The sequence below is a fragment of the Amblyraja radiata genome, chromosome 2, assembly GCF_010909765.2.
Source record: "Amblyraja radiata isolate CabotCenter1 chromosome 2, sAmbRad1.1.pri, whole genome shotgun sequence".
Lineage (NCBI taxonomy): Eukaryota > Metazoa > Chordata > Chondrichthyes > Rajiformes > Rajidae > Amblyraja > Amblyraja radiata.
Window position 1 is genome coordinate 110,041,424 of NC_045957.1, and position 20,623 is coordinate 110,062,046.

Here is a 20,623-nt window from a genome sequence, read left to right on the forward strand (position 1 = left end):
TGAGTTTTTATTTATTTTTTGACGTGGTATGTGTGTGGGGGGCGGGTGGGGGGGGGTGGGGAAACTTTAAAATCTTTCTCCTGCACGGGAGACCCGACCTTTTCTTTGTCGGGTCTCCGTTGTCGTTGGGGCTGCAACGCGGAGCGGCCTCCGGCAGGAGCGACCTGGGGCTCCAGTCGCGCAGCTGCGGACCTACTCACCATCGCGGAGCTGGCCGAGTTCGGAGCGGTGGTGGTGCGCTGCTGTGACCCGACCCCCGGAGATTTGGAGGCTCCAACCGCAGGACTGGCAGACAGTAACACCGGGAGCCCGCGGGTCCCTGCTGGGAGACTGCTTTTCGGGGCTTCCGCAGCGGCGACTTCTCCCGCCTGAGTTGCGGGGTTGAAGAGTACCTGGAGCGGGGCCTTACATCACCGCTCGGCGCGGCTTGGAATGGCCGCGGGACTTTGCTAGCGACCGCCGGGGGCTCCAACATCAAGACCCGGAGCCTTGCATCACCCGGCGCGGCGTTAATGACTGCGGGACAATTACCATCGCCCGCCGGGGGCTTTGACTCTGACATCGGGGGGGAGAGGGGAGTGCAGGGGAGAGATACGTTTTTTGCCTTCCATCACAGCGAGGAGGAGATGCACTGTGATGGATGTCTGTGTAAATTGTGTTGTGTCTTGGGTCTTTTTCTTTTTGTATGTATGACTGCAGAAACAACATTTCATTTGGACCTCAACGAGGTTCAAATGACAAATAAAATTGTATTGTATTGGGTGACGTTTAAGGTCGAGACCCTTCTTCAGACTGATGTCAGGGGAGTGGGCGGTACAGAGATAAAATGTAGTCGGAGATAGTAAGACTGGTCAGAGAACTGGGAAGGGGGAGGGATGAAGAGAGAGGAAAAGCAAGGGCTACTTGAAGATAGAGAAGTCAGTGTTCATACCACTGGGGTGTAAGCTATCAAAGCGAAATATGAGGTGCTGTTCCTCCAATTTGCACTGCGCCTCACTCTGACAACGGAGGAGGTCCAGGACAGAAAGGTCAGTGTGTGAGATCTTCTGTTAGTTTTACAAAAAATGCTGGAGTAACTCAGCAGGACAGGCAGCATCTCTGGAGAGAAGGAATGGGTGACGTTTCAGGTTGAGGCGCTTCTTCAGACGTCTGAAACAGAGCAACATAGAAAATAGGTGCAGGAGTAAGCAATTCGGTCCTTTGAGCCAGCACCGCCATTCAGTATGATCATAGCTGACCATCCAAAATCAGTACCCCGTTCCTGCTTTTGCCCCATATCTCTTGATTACGTTAGCCTGAAGAGCTATCTAACTCTCTCTTGAAGAAGGGTCTCAACCCGAAACGTCACCCATTCCTTCTCTCCGGAGATGCTACCAGTCCCGCTGAGTTACTCCAGCTTTGGATTGTGGGGGTAAAACTAGCATCTGCAGTTCCTTCCTACATATTTCTTTTAGTTTTAGTTCAGAGATACAGCGAGGAAACATACCCTTCGGCCCACTGAGTTCCTGCCGACCAGCGATCACCCCATACACCAGCTCTATCCAACACACTAGGGACAATTTACAATTTTACCGAAGCCAATTAACCTACAAACTTGCACGTCTTTGGAGTGTGGGATGAAACCGGAGCACCCGGAGAAAACCCACTCAGGTCACGGGGAGAACGTACAAACTTGGTACAGACAGCATCAATAGTCAGGATGGGACCCGGGTTTCTGGCGCTGTAAGGCAGCAACTCTACCACTGCGCCACCATGCCACCTCCGCACCGTGCAACACAAATGGATTGTGCCTTTTTTAATTGTTGCCCATCTTGAGTTAAGCCTCATTCACTACAGTTGTTTGAAATTGAACATCAGTTGAATGAAGGATATCCCATTTTTTTTCTCTTGGAACATAGGAAGTTGAGGGGCAACTTGATAGACGTATATAACATTATGAGAAGCATAGGGTAGGCAGTCAGAACCATTTTCCCACGGTTGAAATGTCCAATATTAGAGGGCATGGCTATATAGGGAGAGGGGGGAAAGTTTAATGGAGATGTGCAGGGCAAGTATTTTTTTAATGCAGAAAGTGGAATGGGCCTGGAACACTCCGCCAGGCATGGTGGTGGAGGCAGATACTGTATGAAATTGGTGTTTAAGAGGCTTTAGGATAGGCACATGGAAGTGCAGGGTATTTAGGGAGATTGATTATGTATAGGCAGATGAGATCAGTTTAATTTGGCATCATGTTCGGCACAAACATAGTGGGCCGAAGGGCCCGTTCCTGCCCTGTAATGTTCTATGTTCCAATTACATACATAAAGGGCACAATGGCGGCGCACTGGTAGAGTTGCTGCCTTATATGCCACAGTGCCAGAGACCCGGGTCCGATCCTAACTACGGATGCTGTCTGTACGGAGTTTGTACGTTCTCCCCATGACCGCATGGGTTTTCTCCGGGTGATCCGGTTCCCCCCCACAATCCAGAGATGTACAGGTTTGTAGGTTAATTGGCTTTGGTAAAAATTGTAAATTGTCCCGAGTGTGCATTGGACAGTGTTCGTGAGTGGGGATTGCTGGTCGGCGTGGACTAGGTGGGCCGAAGGGCCTGTTGCCACGCTGTATCTCTAAACTAAACTAAGCTAAATCGTCTAAGTCTTCAGACGAAAAATATCAAGTTGTGATCTTGAGGGTTAAACAGATTCCCTGGAAAATTCCCTCTGACTCCAGGTAATTGTAACCAGTTGAGGAGGTCATACAATTGATCTGACACATGACCAGTTGAGTTCTTGCGCCCATTGGTATCTTTCAGCGGGTTTCACGTCAGAGTGTGTTGACTTTGCTCAAATAGAAGTAATGGATAATGTGTTCAACCTGCCTTTTACGCAATTTGGCAGCCAAGGTGATTCAGAGGGTAGTACAGATTAAACTCGCTGGTATTGATGTGACTGGCTGGCAGTGCTTTAAAGGGACAAGTGGATTTCACATTAAAAACAAATCCTTGCACTGATATTGCAGGGAATAAAAATAACATTTGGCTTCATCATTACTATGCGGCATTTCATAAGATCATGATTATAAGTGATAGGAATAGAATTAGGCCAATCGGCCCATCAAGTCTACTCTGCCATTCAATCATGGCTGATCTAGCTCTGCCTCCTAACCGCATTCTCCTGCCTTCTCCCCATAACCTCTGGCAGCCGTAGTAGAGGTTATGGGGAGTTATTAGTTTTGTGCTGAATTCCTCTCTGTCAGAGGAGGTCCATGGGAGAAGCCTTCGGGATACGCTGTGTTTAGTATAGAGAAACAGCACAGAAACAGGCCCTTCGGCCCACCGAATCCGTGCCGACCTGCGATCCCCGCACATTAACATTATCCAACACACACTAGGGACAATTAACAAGTTTACCAAGCCAATTAACCTACAAATCTGTAAGTCTGGAGTGTGGGAGGAAACTCACGCCGGTCACGGGGAGAACGTACAAACTCCGTATAGACAGGACCCGTAGTCAGGATCGCACCCGAGGCTCTGGCGCTGTAAGGCAGCAACTCTACCCCTGCGCCACTGTGCCGCCCATGTCTGGAAGCTGCACTGAGTTCCCAGCACCACTCTGGGAGATTGCGACCTTGATTCTAATGTTCTGTTTGCATTCTGTGCGAGGATTATTTCCTGGCACGTGTTCATGTTTGGATATGTGGATTAGGCTGTGGCTTGAACTCACGAACTGTCCATGGTTTGTCTTCTGAGGTGGCTTACAGAATGTTTTTTTTTAAATGAATGTATACAAGATTTGGTGTCAGTGTTGATGTCATGTGTGAAGCTAATTTTACACTGAAGACAAACCGCTAGAGAGTCCAGATGCAGAGTCTCGACCCAAAACTTGGCCATCCCTCTGCCTCCACCCATGCTACTTGAGTTCCTACAGCAGTTTGTTTTATTTTTGTACCGGCGTCTGCAGTCTCTTGTGTCTGATTTCATGTTGTTTTTGATTTGGTTCCTCCAAAGCTTCGCTGGGCCAAGTTAGGAGCCAAAATCTCGGAGCGGATAGAAGGAATTTGTGTTGTGTCCATGACCTGAGTACCAGGGAGCTTTCCACATACTCCTGTTTATCTGCTCCCCAAGAGTACGGCTCTCTCAAGGGAACAAGGAAAACAAGCAATTGACGGCATCCCACAGTGGATCAGTGCCACTACATTGTATGTTTGATAGCTGTCTTGGTTCTCCCTATCCCTCAGTGCCAGTCTGACTGACTGAAGACACAATTTTACAAATTTACAATTTTCATCAAAACATATGATGAAAGAATGGGTCGACTAGGCTAGTATTCACTTGCATTTAGAAGGATCAGAGGAGATCTTACAAAAACACTAGACTAAGTGGGACTCGTTGGGTCCCAGCTTCACACGGGAAGGCTGGTCCCCCAACGCAATATTCTAGCTCTCCACCTATTCCAATATTGGTGGCCAGTGGGGGGGGGGGCTTTCTGGAGCGCTAATATGGGTATTGTGAGCTATAGGGACTGGTTTCATAGAAAACAGAAACATAAAAAATAGGTGCAGGAGGAGGCCATTCAGCCCTTCGAGCCAGCACCGCCATTCATTGTGATCATGGCTGATCGTCCCCTATCAATAACCCGTGCCTGCCTGCCTGCCAGAGGACTAGTATGGATATTGTGGGCTGAATGGATTCTTGGGCTGGCGGCTCAGTCACTCAAGCCTGTTGTGCTGGCAGCTCACTCACTCACGGCTGGTGGGCTGGCAGTTGACTCGGCTATTCCTTGAAATGTCACTTCAAGCAGGGTGCAAGACCACCAAATTCGAGTGCAGTTTCCTACCATTTCAAGCAGGGTGCAAGGCCACCAAATTCGAGTGCAGTTTCCTACCATTTCAAGCAGGGTGCAAAGCCACCAAATTCAAATGCAGTTTCATACCATTTCAAGCAGGGTGCAAGGCCACTAAAGACAGAGAGCCGCGACCTCTCCCTCCCCCTTCTTGCAGAGACTGAGCCACGGCCACACTTCCAGCTTTTATAGTCCCTTCCACCAGGAGGGGCATGGCCTTCATGGCATGATTGACAGGAGAGAGAATCTCAACATTTTTTAAACACTAATAACTCTTTTATTTTTATCGATGGGAAAAATCCTCAGCACCTGATGAGCAGAGAGGGACTGAGTAAGATGGCCAAAAATCACAGCCGTACATAGTAGCGTTTTTACTAAAATCAATATACAGCGCAAACAGGAAGTGGTCAAGATTAGACTTTTAATTATATAGACGGCAAGGCAACTTTTGCATTCTCTAACCAACTTTTCAATTAGGCAAGGCAACTTTAGCATTCTCAAACCAACTTTTTAGTTAGGCAAGCCAACTTAGGCATTCTCAAACCAACTTTCCAATTGGCAAGGCAACTTTAGCATTCTCAAACCAACTTTTCAATTAGGCAAGGCAACTTTAGCATTCTCAAACCAACTTTTCAATTAGGCAAGGTAACTAGCATTCTCAAACCAACTTTCCAATTAGGCAAGGCAACTTTAGCATTCTCAAACCAACTTTCCAATTAGGCAAGGCAACTTTAGCATTCTCAAACCAACTTTTCAATTAGGCAAGGCAGCCAACTTTTCAATTAGGCAAGGCAACTTTAGCATTCTCAAACCAACTTTTCAATTAGGCAAGGCAACCAACTTTTCAATAAGGCAAGGCAACTTTAGCATTCTCAAACCAACTTTTCAATTAGGCAAGGCAGCTTTAGCATTTTCAAACCAACTTTTCAATTAGGCAAGGCAACTTTAGCATTCTCAAACCAACTTTTCAATTAGGCAAGGTAACTAGCATTCTCAAACCAACTTTCCAATTAGGCAAGGCAACTTTAGCATTCTCAAACCAACTTTCCAATTAGGCAAGGCAACTTTAGCATTCTCAAACCAACTTTTCAATTAGGCAAGGCAGCCAACTTTTCAATTAGGCAAGGCAACTTTAGCATTCTCAAACCAACTTTTCAATTAGGCAAGGCAACCAACTTTTCAATAAGGCAAGGCAACTTTAGCATTCTCAAACCAACTTTTCAATTAGGCAAGGCAGCTTTAGCATTTTCAAACCAAAGGCAACGCAGCTTTAGCATTTTCAAACCAAAGGCAATGCAACTTTAGCATTTTCAAACCAAAGGCAACACAGCTTTAGCATTTTCAAACCAAAGGCAACACAGCTTTAGCATTATCAAACCAAAGGCAACACAGCTTTAGCATTTTCAAACCAAAGGCAACACAGCTTTAGCATTTTCAAACCAAAATACACTTTTGCATTTTTAAACTACATTTTCAAACCACATTAAGGGCAGTGACAGCTCAGTAAAACCACTCACAGTTTAGTGGACATGTGTTCGGTGTTATTCACAGCTCAGACTGAGAATCGCGACCTCTCGCTCCCCCATCTTGCAGTGAACTGAGGCACCTCCACACTTCTGGGTTTTATAGTCCCTCCGGAAGGGGCGTGGTCTTCAGGAGAGAGAATCTCAACATTTTTTAAACATTATTAAGTCTTTTATTTTTCACCAATGGGAAAAATCCTCTTGTCCTGATCAGCGGAGGGGGACTGAGTAAGATGACCAAAAATCACAGCCGTAAATGGCAGCGTTTCTTCTAAAATCAATATACAGTGCAACAGGAAGTGGTCAAGATGAGACTTTTAGTAATATAGATATCAAATTCTTTAAGGATTGGACAGGCTAGATGCAGGAAAAATGTTCCCGATGTTAGGGGAGTCCAGAAGCAGGGTCACAGTTTAAGAATAAGGGGTAGGCCATTTAGGACTGAGATGAGGAAAAAATATTCACCCAGAGAGTTGTGAATCTGTGGAATTCTCTGTCACAGAAGGCAGTGGAGGCCAATTCGCTGGATGTTTTCAAGAGAGAGTTAAATTTAGCTCTTATAGCTAAAGGAATCACGGTATATGGGGAAAAGCAGGAACGGGGTACTGATTTTAGATGATCAGCCATGATTATATTGGCTCAAAGGGCTGAATGGCTTACCCCTCAACCTATTTTTCTATACTTCTATGAAAGATTGTGCTATCTGCCCAGAACTAACTTCTACTCAAGATAGACACAAAATGCTGGAGTAAATCAGCGGAGCAGGCAGAATATCTGGAGAAAATGAATAAATGACGTTATGGGTCGGGACCCTTGTTCAGACACCTGAAAAGTGACCTATCCATTTTCTTTAGAAATGCTGCCTGACAATAGGTGCAGGAGTAGGCCATTCGGCCCTTCGAGCCAGCACCGCCATTCAATGTGATCATGGCTGATCAGTACCCCTTTCCTGCCTTCTCCCCAAATCCCCTGACTCCCCATATCCCCTGACCTGCTGACTTTAGTTTAGAGAAACAGCGCAGAAACAAGCCCTTCGGTTTGATCCCCGTACACTATCCTACACACTAGGGACAATTTACAATTTTTACTGAAGCCAATTAACCTACAAATCTTTACATCTTTGGAGTGTGGGAGGAAACCGGAGCACCCAGGGAAAACCCACGCGGTCACAGGGAGAACGTACAAACTGCACAGACCGTCCGTAGACAGGATCAACCCCTGGTCTCTGGCGATGTAAGGCAGCAACTCTACCGCTGCACTCCTCAAGCTTTTTGTGTCTATCTTGAACCGAGGGTTCACATCTGAAACATCATCTATCTATTTTCCCAGAGATGCTGCCTGACCCGCTGAGTTACTGCAGCATTTTGTGTCGTTTTGTGTTTTTGGTATAAACATGGCATCTGCAGTTCCTTGTTGTAACATTTTAAATTCTACTCAAGTGGCTGAAAGAGCCTCAAGAGTTGTTGCCACTGAATGTTAAGTTGGCGAAAATGCTTGAAATAATTTACCAAAGATGAGGTTAGAATGCACTATAATAGGGTTTGGAGGTAGGGTGAGGGTGTGGGTAATTACTTCATCAATTTGCATTTACATTTTAAAGTATGATTTCGTTTTCTCTTTATCATTGCAGAAAAAGCCCCTGGCTTCGATCATACGGGAAGTTTGCGATGGGTAAGTACCTTAACAATTTTAGCGTCTGATCTATGACTCTCAGTTCATCCCTCGCTGAAAGAAAATAATTAGGCTATGACCAGGGATAAAGACTGATGCCACTCGAGAGGTCATTTAACACGTTTTTAAATGAGGGAGCGTGAGAAGATAATTTTGGGTTCTACTAGAGATTGTTTAGAGATAGAAAAACAATCTAATCGATATTCATTGACTGAGGAACTAGATCAAAGAAATTGGGAAAGTTTATTTGTTGATTTAAAAAAATCATCTGCTGGAACTTTATTGATAGAGGTTCGGTTCAAATCTTACTTGGAAATATGTTCAAGCTATGGTGATAGCGATCAGAGGCAGGAACCTGCAAACACCACGGAGCCAGCATTGTCCCATGTTCCTGTGATGCTGTTTAGTTTTGGTTTAGATACAGCATGGAAACAGGCCTTTCGGCCAACCAGGTCCACGCCAATCATTGATCACGTGTTCACACTAGTTCTGTGTGAAGCATCACAACGTGGTTTGGAAACAACTCCATGTAGGACCGCAAGAAATTGCTGAGAATTGTGGGCGCAGCCCATCACACAAACCTACCCCCCTTTCATTGACTACATTTACTACCTTGGCAAGGCCACCAGCATAATCCAGGATGAGTCGCACTCTGGCCATTCCCTCTACTCCTCTCTCCCTTCTGGCAAAAGATATAGAAGTTTGAAAACACACTCCAGATTCAGGGACAGTTTCTTCCCAGCTGTGATCAGGCAACTCTTCTTCCCGCCCACCCCCCCACCTCCGCATCAGTCTGAAGAAGGGTCTCGACCCGAAACGTCACCTATTCCTTCGCTCCATAGATGCTGCCTCACCCGCTGAGTTTCTCCATCATTTTTGTCTACCTTCGATTTTTCCAGCATCTGCAGTTCTTTCTTAAACAAGGCAATTGAATAATTTTATAGCGTTATTCATGTTATTCCCTTTATCATGCATCTGTACACTGTGGATGGCTCGATTGTAAAACATAGAAAATAGGTGCAGGAGTGGGCTATGCGGTCCTTTGAGCCAGCCACACCATTCAATGTGATCATGGCTGATTATCCACAATCAGTACCCCGTTCCTGCCTTCTCCCCATACCCCTTGACTCCGCTCACCCCAAGAGCTCTATCTAACTCTCTTTTGAATGCATCCAGTGAATCGGCCTCCACTGCCTTCTGAGGCGGAGAATTCCACATACTCACAACTCTCTGTGTGAAATAAGTTTTCCCTCATCTCTGTTCTAAATGGCCTACCCCTTATTCTTAAACTGTGGCCCCAGGTGCTGGACTCCCCCAACATCGGGAACATATTTCCTGCATCTAGCGTGTCCAATCCCTTACTAATTTTATATGTTTCTATAAGATCCTCTCTCATACTTCTAAATTCCAGTGAATACAAGCCCAGCCGCTCCATCCTTTCATCATATGACAGTCCCGCCATCCCGGGAATTAACGTAGTGAACCTACGCTGCACTCCCTCAATAGCAAGAATGTCCTTCCTCAAATTAGGAGACCAAAACTGCACACAATATTCCATGTATTGTAATCATGTATTGCCTTTCCGCTGACTGCAACAAAAGCTTTTCATCATATCTTGGTACATGTGACAATAAACTAAACTCAAACCCATATTCTGCATCCTACACACAGGAACAGGCCTTTCGGCCCAGCTTGTCACTGCTGACCAAAATACCCCATCTACTCTAAGCCCCCCTGCTTACATTTGGCCCATAACACTCTAAACATTTCCTATTTACGTACGTGTCCAAAGTGCAGCCTCACCAATGCATTCTACAACCAATATTTGATGGTGGGCAGGGAAATGGTGGGCCAAATGGCCTGTTTCTTTGCTGTATAATTCTGATGCTCGCTGTGGGTCATATTGTGCTGCTATGGAAGAAGGTTATCTGACCATTATACATAGAAACATAGAAAATAGGTGCAGGAGTAGTCAGGATGATGTGTGGCTCGGACGGCAACTCGGAGGTGGTGGTATTCCCATGCCTCTGCTGCCTTTGTCCTTGTAGCTGGGTTAGAAACATAGAAAATAGGTGCAGGAGTAGGCCATTCGGCCCTTCGAGCCTGCACCACCATTCAATATGATCAAGGCTGATCATCCAACTCAATATACTGTACCTGCCTTCTTTCCATACCCCCTGATCCCTTTAGCCACAAGGACCACATCTAACTCCCTCTTAAATATAGCCAATGAACTGGCCTCAACTACCTTCTGTGGCAGAGAGTTCCAGAGATTCACCACTCTCTGTGTGAAAAATGTTTTTCTCATCTCGGTCCTAAAAGACTTCCCCCTTATCCTTAAACTGTGACCCCTTGTTCTGGACTTCCCCAACATCGGGAACAATCTTCCTGCATCTAGCCTGTCCAACCCCTTAAGAATTGTGTACGTTTCAGGAACAATGCATGCAGGAACACATGGTGGTGGCAGGTGAAGGTCCATGTCTATTAGAAGAGGGACAGAGCTAGGGAAGAGGAGTCAATAAACGACAGGCTAATACAGTTAAGGCCCTGTCCCACTTGGTGATTTTTTGGCGACTGCCATCATCATTGACTGACGTATCAGGTCACCGAATAATTTGCGGTATGATGACGTATTGAAGCGCGGCATTTTTTCAAGTGTCGCAACATTTTTTTGTCGCTGCTGCATTTTGAAATGTTCAAATTCTTTTGGCCACCATGATATGACGCCGACAGTCACCGAAAAAATCGCCAAGTGGGACAGGCCCTTTAAAGTGTGAAAAAGCTCTGTGATCGGAACATTCTTTTGATTATTTTTTTTTGCTGATGTAATGTTTCCAGAAATTAACTTGTTTTTCCTTTTAAATAAAGTTGGTCTCTACCGACCCCAGAAACCTATGCCTTGCAGTACGCGGACAGCAGAAACTTCTACATTACTGAGAAGGCAAGTCTACACGTTCAAAATGCTCCCTGTGTGGGCACGTGGTTGCGATCAAAGGATCTTTAATAAAACATGGGAACTGAAAGAACAAACGGACAGAGTTTAATGGAGGATGTATGTTATTTTCAGTACTATGCAGAATAGAGATAGATAGATTGTAGATTAGTACAAGTGTCAGGGGTTATGGGGGAAAGGCTGGAGCATGGGGTTAGGAGGGAGAGATAGATCAGCCTTGATTGATGGGCCAAATGGCCTAATTCTGCTCCTATCACTTATGAACATGCTGGCTATTGCAACAAAGCAAAATGCACAGAGGGTGTAGGGACTTATGAAGCAACGTACAGGACGGAGGGGGATGCAGGGATGAGAAATGGATGGAAAGATAAAAGTCCTTATATGTCTGCGAGAGGATTCAGATTTTGAGAATGTGGTTGATACAGTACAAATAGGGGCACCACTGTGGGGTGAGTGGACGATGATGAGATGTTTGAGATTTTCAGTAGCATTTGCAATGCTGTCTGTATGGAGTTTGCACGTTCTTCCTGTAACTACGTGGGGTTTTTCCGGGTGCTCCAGTTTCCTCCCACACTCCAAAGACATACAGAGGTTAGAAACATAGAAACATAGAAAATAGGTGCAGGAGTAGGCCATTCGGCCCTTCGAGCCTGCACCGCCATTTGATATGATCATGGCTGATCATCCAACTCAGTATCCCATCCCTGCCTTCTCTCCATACCCCCTGATCCCTTTAGCCACAAGGGCCACATCTAACTGTGGCCTAAACTACCTTCTGTGGCAGAGAATTCCACAGGTTCACCACTCTGTGTAAAAAATGATTTCCTCATCTCGGTCCTAAAAGTCTTCCCTCTTATCCTTAAACTGTGACTCCTAGTTCTGATCTTCCCCAACATCGGGAATAATCTTCCTGCATCTAGTCTGTCCAACCCCTTAAGAATTTTGTAAGTTTCTATAAGATCCCCCCTCAATCTTCTGAATTCCAACGTGTACAAGCCGAGTCTATCCAGTCTTTCCTCATATGAAAGTCCTGCCATCCCAGGAATTAGTCTGGTGAACCTTCTCTGCACTCCCTGTATGGCAAGAATGTCTTTCCTCAGATTAGGAGACCAAAACTGTACGCAATACTCCAGGTGTGGTCTCACCAAGACCCTGTACAACTGCAGTAGAACCTCCCTGCTCCTATACTCAAATCCTTTTGCTATGAATGCTAACATACCATTTGCTTTCTTCACTGCCTGCTGCACCTGCATTCCTACTTTCAATGACTGGTGTACCATGATACCCAGGTCTCGTTGCATCTCCCAATTTCCTAATCGGCCATCATTCAGATAATAGTCTACTTTCCTGTTTTTGCCACCAAAGTGGATAACCTCACATTTATCCACATTATACTGCATCTACCATGCCTTTGCCCACTCACCCAACCTATCCAAGTCACCTTGCAGCCTCCTGGCATCCTCCTCACAGCTAACACTGCCCCCCAGCTTCGTGTCATCCGCAAACTTGGAGATGTTGCATTCAATTCCCTCATCCAGATCATTAATATATATTGTAAATAGCTGGGGTCCCAGCACTGAGCCTTGCGGTACCCCACTAGTCACTGCCTGCCATTCTGAAAAGGACCCGTGTGCTCCTACTCTTTGCTTCCTGTCTGCCAGCCAGTTCTCTATCCACATCAATACTGAACCCCCAATACCATGTGCTTTAAGTTTGTATACTAATCTCTTATGTGGGACCTTGTTGAAAGCCTTCTGAAAGTCCAGATACACCACATCCACTGGTTCTCCCTTATCCACTCTACTAGTTACATCCTCGAAAAATTCTATAAGATTCGTCAGACATGATTTACCTTTCATAAATCCATGCTGACTTTGTCCAATGAACTCACCACTTTCCAAATGTGCTGCTATCCCATCTTTAATAACTGACTCCAGAATTTTCCCCACTACCGATGTTTGTAGGTTCCTTTGCCTTCTGGAAATTGTTAATTGCCCCTAGTGTGTAGGATAATGCTAGTGTACTGGATGGCATGGACTCATTGGGCTGAAGGGCCTGTTTCCAGCTGTATTTCTAAAGTCTAAATTCTTAGACATGTTCCCCAAGTTCGGGGAGTCCAGAACCAGGGGTCACAATTTAAGAATAAGGGGAAGGCCATGTAGGACTGAGATGAGAGAAAGCTTTTTCACCCAGAGAGTTGTGAATCTGTGGAATTCTCTGCCACGGAAGGCAGTGGAGGCCAATGATGTTTTCAAGAGAGAGTTAGATTTAGCTCTGAGGGCTAACGGAATCAAGGGATAAGGGGAGAAAACAGGAACGGGGTACTGAGTTTAGATGATCAGCCATGATCAGATTGAATGAGTGTTCTGGCTCGAAGGGCTGAATGGCCTACTCCTGCACCTATTTTTTTATGTTTCTATGTTTACAGAAGGGTTGTACAAAGGGGACACAGTTAGTACCCACTTTGCTAACAGGTCTTTGCACTGGATGAACACTTGAAGGGATTTGAAAGCGTGCATGAGACCGCGGTAGAGTTGCTGTCTTGCAGCGGTGGAGACCCGGGTTCGATCCGGACTATGGGTGCTATCTTGCGGAGTTCATGCACTCTCCCTGTGACCGCATAGATTTTCTCTGGGTGCTCTGGTTTCTTCCCACTTTCCAAAAACGTGTGGGTTTGTAGATGAATTGGCTTCTGTAAGAGGCCCGTGGTGTGTAGGATGCAAAACTGGGCTAACACAGAACGAGTACACGGGTGATCGTTAGTTGACGCGCACTAGGGGGACTGTTTCCACGCTGTATCTTGAAACTAAACAAACTCAGTGGGTCAGGCAGCATTTCTGGAGAACATGGAAAGGTGATGTTTTGAGTCGGGGCTTTCTGAAGTAGAGTCCCAACCCGAAATTCCACACCTCCATGTTTTCCAAAGATGTTGCCTGACCCTCTGAGTGACTCCAGCATTTTGTGTGTCTTTCTTTTTAAAACCAGCATCTGCAGTTCTTTGTTTCTACATTTCTCTCCTCCGAATATATATTTAGTTCCTCTTTACATAGAAACATAGAAAATAGGTGCAGGAGGAGGCCATTCGGCCCATCGAGCCAGCACCGCCAGTCATTGTGATCATGGCTGATCATCCCCAATCAAAATACCCTTGATGATCTACTCTCGAGTAATAACACTCTCGAGTGGTGGAGCCATCGAGTGGTGGTGGCCCCGCCTGCAGCTGTCTGTCCTTTCATTCTTTTTGTTATTTTTAGTTTGTTTTAAAGTTTGTTTTTGGAGGACTTTTAGTCTTTTTTATGTGGGGGGAGGGCGAAACTGTTTTTCTTAGTCACTTCCTGGGCGAGGATGCGACTATTCTCCGAGCCGCATCTTCGCCCCCTCCTCACGGCCTACCATCTGGATTGGCACGGCCTTTCCTGCCGGAGACCGGCCAGAGCTTCAGCTTCAGCAGTGGCGCAGCACTGGATTCCATCGCAGAGCGAGCGATGCCTTACCGGGAATCGCCGTGTTGGAGCTCCGGAGTGCTGTGACTGCCGACTTTCAACACCATGGAGCTGTGGTCTGTGGAGCGTCCAGCCACCGGCGGCGGGAGCTTCCAGCTGCTGGCGGTGCTGACTTTAACATTGCGAAGCCTGGGATCTCTCGCCGAGATCGCCAGCGTTGAATCTCCGCCCAGCTCGGCCTGTGGACTTCGGAAGCTGCGGTCTCCGGTAGGAAGCGGCCGATTCGGAGGCTCCGGGCCGCTGAGAGTGTTCCTCCGTTCGAGGGCCTGAAACATCGGGCCACCGTTGCAGCGACTGCGGAGGCCTCAATAGGCCCCGATCATGATGGGTGAACAGAGGAAGAGGACTGAACTTTGGTGCCTTCCCTCACAGTGGAAAATGTTGATTCTGCTGTGGGGGGGATGTTTTTTATGTTTTATGTTAAATTCTAAAGTGTTGTGTTTATCTTATTTGTGTGCTGCATGGTAACTCAAATGTCACTGCACCAATTGGTGTATGTGACAATAAATGTCCTTTGTACTTGTGCTTTGCCTCCAAAACCTTTGGGGTAGAGAATTCTAAAGATTCATTCACCTCGTTGAGAAGTCCCTATGCAACTCAGTATAAAATGACCATCCTGTAATCATGTAGAATGGTTGATGCTGGTTTTATACCTCCTCCCTTGCCTGACACCGTGTGGTTCTATTCTGCCTTGTGTTTCCGTTAGTTATTCAATGCCATTTCATCTTAATCACTCCATGTGGTTAAAAAAATGCACATTCAGCCCACTGTGGATTAAGCAATTTCCCCCCTCTGTCCCAGCTTCCTTCTCTGGCATTATCCTTGACAGCTTTCCTTGTGCTTTCATTCCATCAGGGAACTGTAAATGCAATTTGCTGACTCACTGAGATGCTGATGAGAGGTTTACTTTCTGTTGTGCTCAGCCCACAACTCAATATGATCTCTCTGTGGAAGAGCTGTGGAATTCCCTGCCACAGAAGGCTGTGGAGGCCAAGTCAATGGGTATTTTTAAAGCAGAGATAGACAGATTGTAGATTAGTACAGGTTTCAGGGATTATGGGGAGAAGGCAGGAGAATGGGGTTTGGAGGGAGAGATAGATCAGCCATGGCGGAGTAGACTTGATGGGCCGAATGGTCTAATTCTGCTCCTATCACTTATGACCTCTTGGCATTAAAGTTTGCATCTCCTCGTTATCTGTTGAAAAGCCTCTGTGCAATTTAAAGTGAATACCTTGTGTGTGTGTGTGCATATTTTGTATAATGAGGTTTAGGCTGATAGAAGGCTGCCCTCAAGTGGTGAAATGGATACAATGAGAGATGAAGAAAAAAATGGTTTAGTGAAGAAGACCAATGAAATGGTGATTTGGATAAAATGTTGTTGGGTTGCAGTCCTGCAACGGTGATAGACAAGTTAAGGAAGGAAGGCGTTCGCGATTGCCCCTGCATGGTACTATAGTAGAGCTGCTGCCTTATGGTGCTAGAGACCCAGGTTCGATCTTGACCTCGGGTGCTGACTGTGTAGTTTGCACGTTCTCCCTGAGACCGCATGCGTTTCCTCCGGCTGCTCCAGTTTCCTCCCACATCCCAAAGAGGGGGTAGTAGGTTAATTGGGCTTTGTAAATTGCCCCCATTGTGTAGGGATATGTGGATAACATAGAACCAGTGTGAGTGAGATGGCGCCTGCCTGCGGCGACTTTTGCGGAGCTCCGGAAAATAAAAGGCTCAACTACAACTTCCAACAACTTACCTGGATCAGAAAAACGGCAGATATCGGTGCCGTTTCGGACAAGCTGCTTGAGATCCTCAAGGCTCTCGCAATTTCGCGAGCTCCCGCAGCTGCGGGAATCCAGGACTTTAAACTTTCCCACACTGGCTGTGGAACTCCCGACCCGACTGCGGATCACAGGTACTGTGCCTTGAAACCCCGGGATGACCCCCAGAGCCGACGGGCTGGATCTCCCAGCAACAACGGAGCTGCAGTTGCCGACTTTGAGGGAACCCCTGTTCGTTACGGAGCTGGAGCTGCCGTCTGTGAGGGAATCCCCGTTCCAGCGCAGGTTCGCAGAAACAGCAGGTACAGCAAGAACAGCACCTGGAAACAAAGGGGAAGCCTCCATTGTGTCCGGAAACGTGGCCGTCGGGCAGGACTTCAGGTCAGAATGAAGCGCAGGGGCCTCCGGCCCCCTCTCCCTACTATCCTACTGGCTAATGTACAGTCCCTTGAAAACAAAGTGGAGGACTTAAGGGCAAGACTGCTTTATCAAAGGGAGCTGAGGGAATGCTCTGTGTTCTGTTTCACAGAGACATGGCTCACCCCCAGCTCCCCAGACTCAGCGGTCCAGCCTGAAGGGTTCTCCATCCACCGCATGGACCGTACCCTGGCATCTGGGAAAGGGAGAGGAGGGGGCGTCTGCCTCATGGTCAACTCTGCGTGGTGTTCCGACGTGGCAGTCCTGTCCAACTCATGCTCTCCACACCTCGAACATCTGGCGGTGAAGTGCCGTCCCTTCTACCTCCCGAGAGAATTCACCTCCGTTATCCTGACCGCGGTCTACATCCCACCCCAGGCAGACGTCCGTCTGGCACTGGAGGAGCTGCAGGCCGTGGTCAACAAACACCAGACGTCTTACCCCGAGGCATTTACCACCATTGCTGGGGACTTCAATAAGGCGAACCTCAAGAAATCACTCCCCAACTTCCACCAACATGTCTCCTGCTGCACCAGAGGACCAAACACCCTCGACCACTGCTACACCACCATCAAGAATGCCTATCGTTCTATCCCTCGCCCTCACTTCGGTAAATCCGACCATACCGCGGTGCTGCTTCTTCCTGCCTACAAGCAGCAATTAAAGAGCGCACCCCCAGAAGTGAGGACAGCACAGAGCTGGTCGGGGGGGGCAGAAGAACAACTCCAGGACTGTTTGGAGTCTGTAGACTGGGCAATGTTCAAGGACTCGTCAACGGACTTGAACGAATACGCCACAGTCGTTACAGACTTCATAAAGAAATGTGTGGAGGACTGCATCCCTACAAAAACCTTCCGAGTGTTTCCCAATCAGAAACCTTGGATGAACTTTGAGATCCGCACTCTCCTGAAGTCCAGACACAGGGCATTCACCTCCGATGATACAGTGGCCTACATGAAGACCAGATACGACCTTGGTAAGGCCATCAGAAAGGCCAAAAGGGACTTCTGCTCCAAACTGGAGGACGAGACAGATGTTCGGCAGCTGTGGCAGGGTCTGAATGCAATCACCTCCTACAAGGCAAAACCAGGAGGCAGCTCGAATGCCGGTGTAACATCACTCCCTGACGAGCTCAATGCATTTTACGCACGCTTTGACAGGGAGAATACTGATGTGCCTTCCCGATCCCCCATTCGCTGCGATGGCATTTCAGTCTCAGTCACAGAGGCCGATGTCAGGAAATCCTTCAGAGGGGTGAACCCCCGAAAAGCACCTGGTCCTGATGGTATACCCGGCCGTGTTCTAAAAACCTGTGCGGACCAACTGGCGGGAGTTTTTACGGACATTTTCAATCTCTCACTTCTGAGGTCTGAGGTCCCCACCTGCTTTAAAAGGGCATCAATTATACCGGTGCCCAAGAAGAGTAAGGTGACATGCCTCAATGACTATCGACCAGTGGCACTAACGCCGGTGGTGATGAAGTGCTTTGAGAGGTTGATCATGGAGCAAATCAACTCCTACATCGACAAAAACCTGGACCCACTGCAGTTCGCGTACCGCCACAACAGATCAACGGTGGATGCGATCTCGCTGGCCCTCCACTCCGCACTGGACCACTTGGACAACAAAAACTCATATGTCAGGCTGTTATTCATTGATTACAGCTCGGCATTTAACACAATCATCCCCTCCAAACTGGTTACCAAACTCGCAGAACTGGGTCTCTGCGCATCCCTCTGCAACTGGATCCTCGACTTCCTCGTCCACAGACCACAGTCTGTTCGTATTGGTGGAAATGTGTCAGCCTCAATAACAATCAGCACGGGAGCACCTCAAGGCTGCGTGCTCAGCCCCCTGCTGTACTCACTCTATACCCATGACTGCGTAGCGAACCACAGTGCGAACTCCATCATCAAGTTCGCTGACGACACCACTATTGTGGGGCGTATCACTGATGGGGATGAGTCAGAGTACAGAAGAGAGATCGAGCAACTGTCCATATGGTGCCAGCGCAATAACCTGGCCCTCAACACCAGCAAAACCAAGGAACTGATTGTGGACTTTGGAAGGAGTAGGAGGGGGACCCAGAGCCCCATTTATATCAACGGGTCGATGGTTGAAAGGGTCAAGAGCTTCAAATTCCTGGGCGTGCACATCTCTGAAGATCTTTCCTGGTCCGAGAACACTAATGCAATCATAAAAAAAGCACATCAGCGCCTCTACTTCCTGAGAAGATTACGGAGAGTCGGATTGTCAAGGAAGACTCTCTCTAACTTCTACAGGTGCACAGTCGAGAGCATGCTGACCGGTTGCATCGTGGCTTGGTTCGGCAATTTGAGCGCCCTGGAAAGGAAAAGACTACAAAAAGTAGTAAACACTGCCCAGTCCATCATCGGCTCTGACCTTCCTTCCATCGAGGGGATCTATCGCAGTCGCTGCCTCAAAAAGGCTGGCAGTATCATGAAAGACCCACACCATCCTGGCCACACACTCATCTCCCTGCTACCTTCAGGTAGAAGGTACAGGAGCCTGAAGACTGCAACAACCAGGTTCAGGAATAGTTACTTCCCCTCAGCCATCAGGCTATTAAACCTGGCTCGGACAAAACTCTGATTATTACCAACCACTTTCTGTTATTTGCACTATCAGTTTATTTATTCATGTGTGTATATATTTATATCATGGTATATGGACACATTTATCTGTTTTGTAGTAAATGCCTACTATTTTCTGTGTGCTTAAGCAAAGCAAGAATTTCATTGTCCTATACAGGGACACATGACAATAAACTAACTTGAACTTGAACTTGAACTTGAGTCATCAATGGTCAGTGTGGACTCGGTGGGCCGAAGGGTCTGATTCCATGCTGTGTCTCCAGCTAAACTAAACTAAATGAGGAACTCACTCACCATGGCAATAGATCTCTCAGAATTAGGCAATATGCAAATATAGCTAAGATGGGGACCTCTGTAATCTTTCCCCACTGACTGCCGCCTCAGAGTGAAATGATGTGGACACTGAAGGGGAAACCTTTGGATGGAAGCAGTTTCTTATTATTATTAAGGTCATATGATATAGGAGTGGAATTAGGCCATTTGGCTCAAAAAAGTCTACTCCGCCATTCATTCATGGCTGATCTATCTCTCCCTCCTAACTCCATTAGAGTCATAGAGTGATACAGTGTGGGAACAGGTCCTTCGACCCAACTCGCCCACACCGGCCAACAATGTCCCATCTACACCAGTCCCACTTGCCTGCGCTTGGTCCATAACCCTCCAAACCTATCCTATCCATGTACCTGTCCAACTGATTCTTAAATTATGGGATAGTCCCAGGCTCAACTACCTCCTCTGGCAGGTACACAAAATTGCTGGGGAAACTCAGCGGGTGCAGCAGCATCTATGGAGCGAAGGAAATAGGCGACGTTTCGGGCCGAAACCCTTCTTCGGCCCGAAACGTCGCCTATTTCCTTCGCTCCATAGATGCTGCTGCACCCGCTGAGTTTCCCCAGCAATTTTGTGTACCTTCGATATTCCAGCATCTGCAGTTCCCTTTTGAACACATACCTCCTCTGGCAGCTTGTTCCATACACCCACCACCCTCTGTGTGCAAAAATTACTCCTCGGATTCCTCTTAAATCTTTTCCTCTTCACCTTGAACCTATTTCCTCTGGTGCTCGATTCTCCTCTCTGTGCAAGATCATTAGACATTAAGACTCTGTGCATCTCCTGCCTTCTCCCATAACCTCTGACACCTGTACTAATCAAGAATCTATCTATCTCTGCCTTAAAAATATCCACTGACTTGGCCTCCACACCCTTCTGTGGCAAATAATTCCCTATTAACTGTTATTATGAACTTCTGTGTACCAGGCATTAGTCTTCTGTGCACTAGGCTAGATGTTGACATTGTACATGGAATCATTCTAGGGATTAATTACTGGAGACCTTGGATTTGTTTAG

At 47.0% G+C, this 20,623-nt stretch overlaps 1 protein-coding gene across 2 annotated transcripts in view; it reads left to right on the forward strand.

Annotated features, from left to right (window-relative positions):
* Positions 1-20,623, forward strand: part of LOC116966958 (engulfment and cell motility protein 1) — a 314,863-nt gene that overhangs the window by 56,267 nt on the left and 237,973 nt on the right. For both annotated transcript variants that reach the window (XM_033013349.1, XM_033013359.1), the window contains 2 exons: positions 7,976-8,016; positions 10,885-10,957. In XM_033013349.1, the coding sequence (XP_032869240.1) occupies positions 7,976-8,016; positions 10,885-10,957 (114 nt within the window). The remainder of the gene's footprint in view (positions 1-7,975; positions 8,017-10,884; positions 10,958-20,623) is intronic.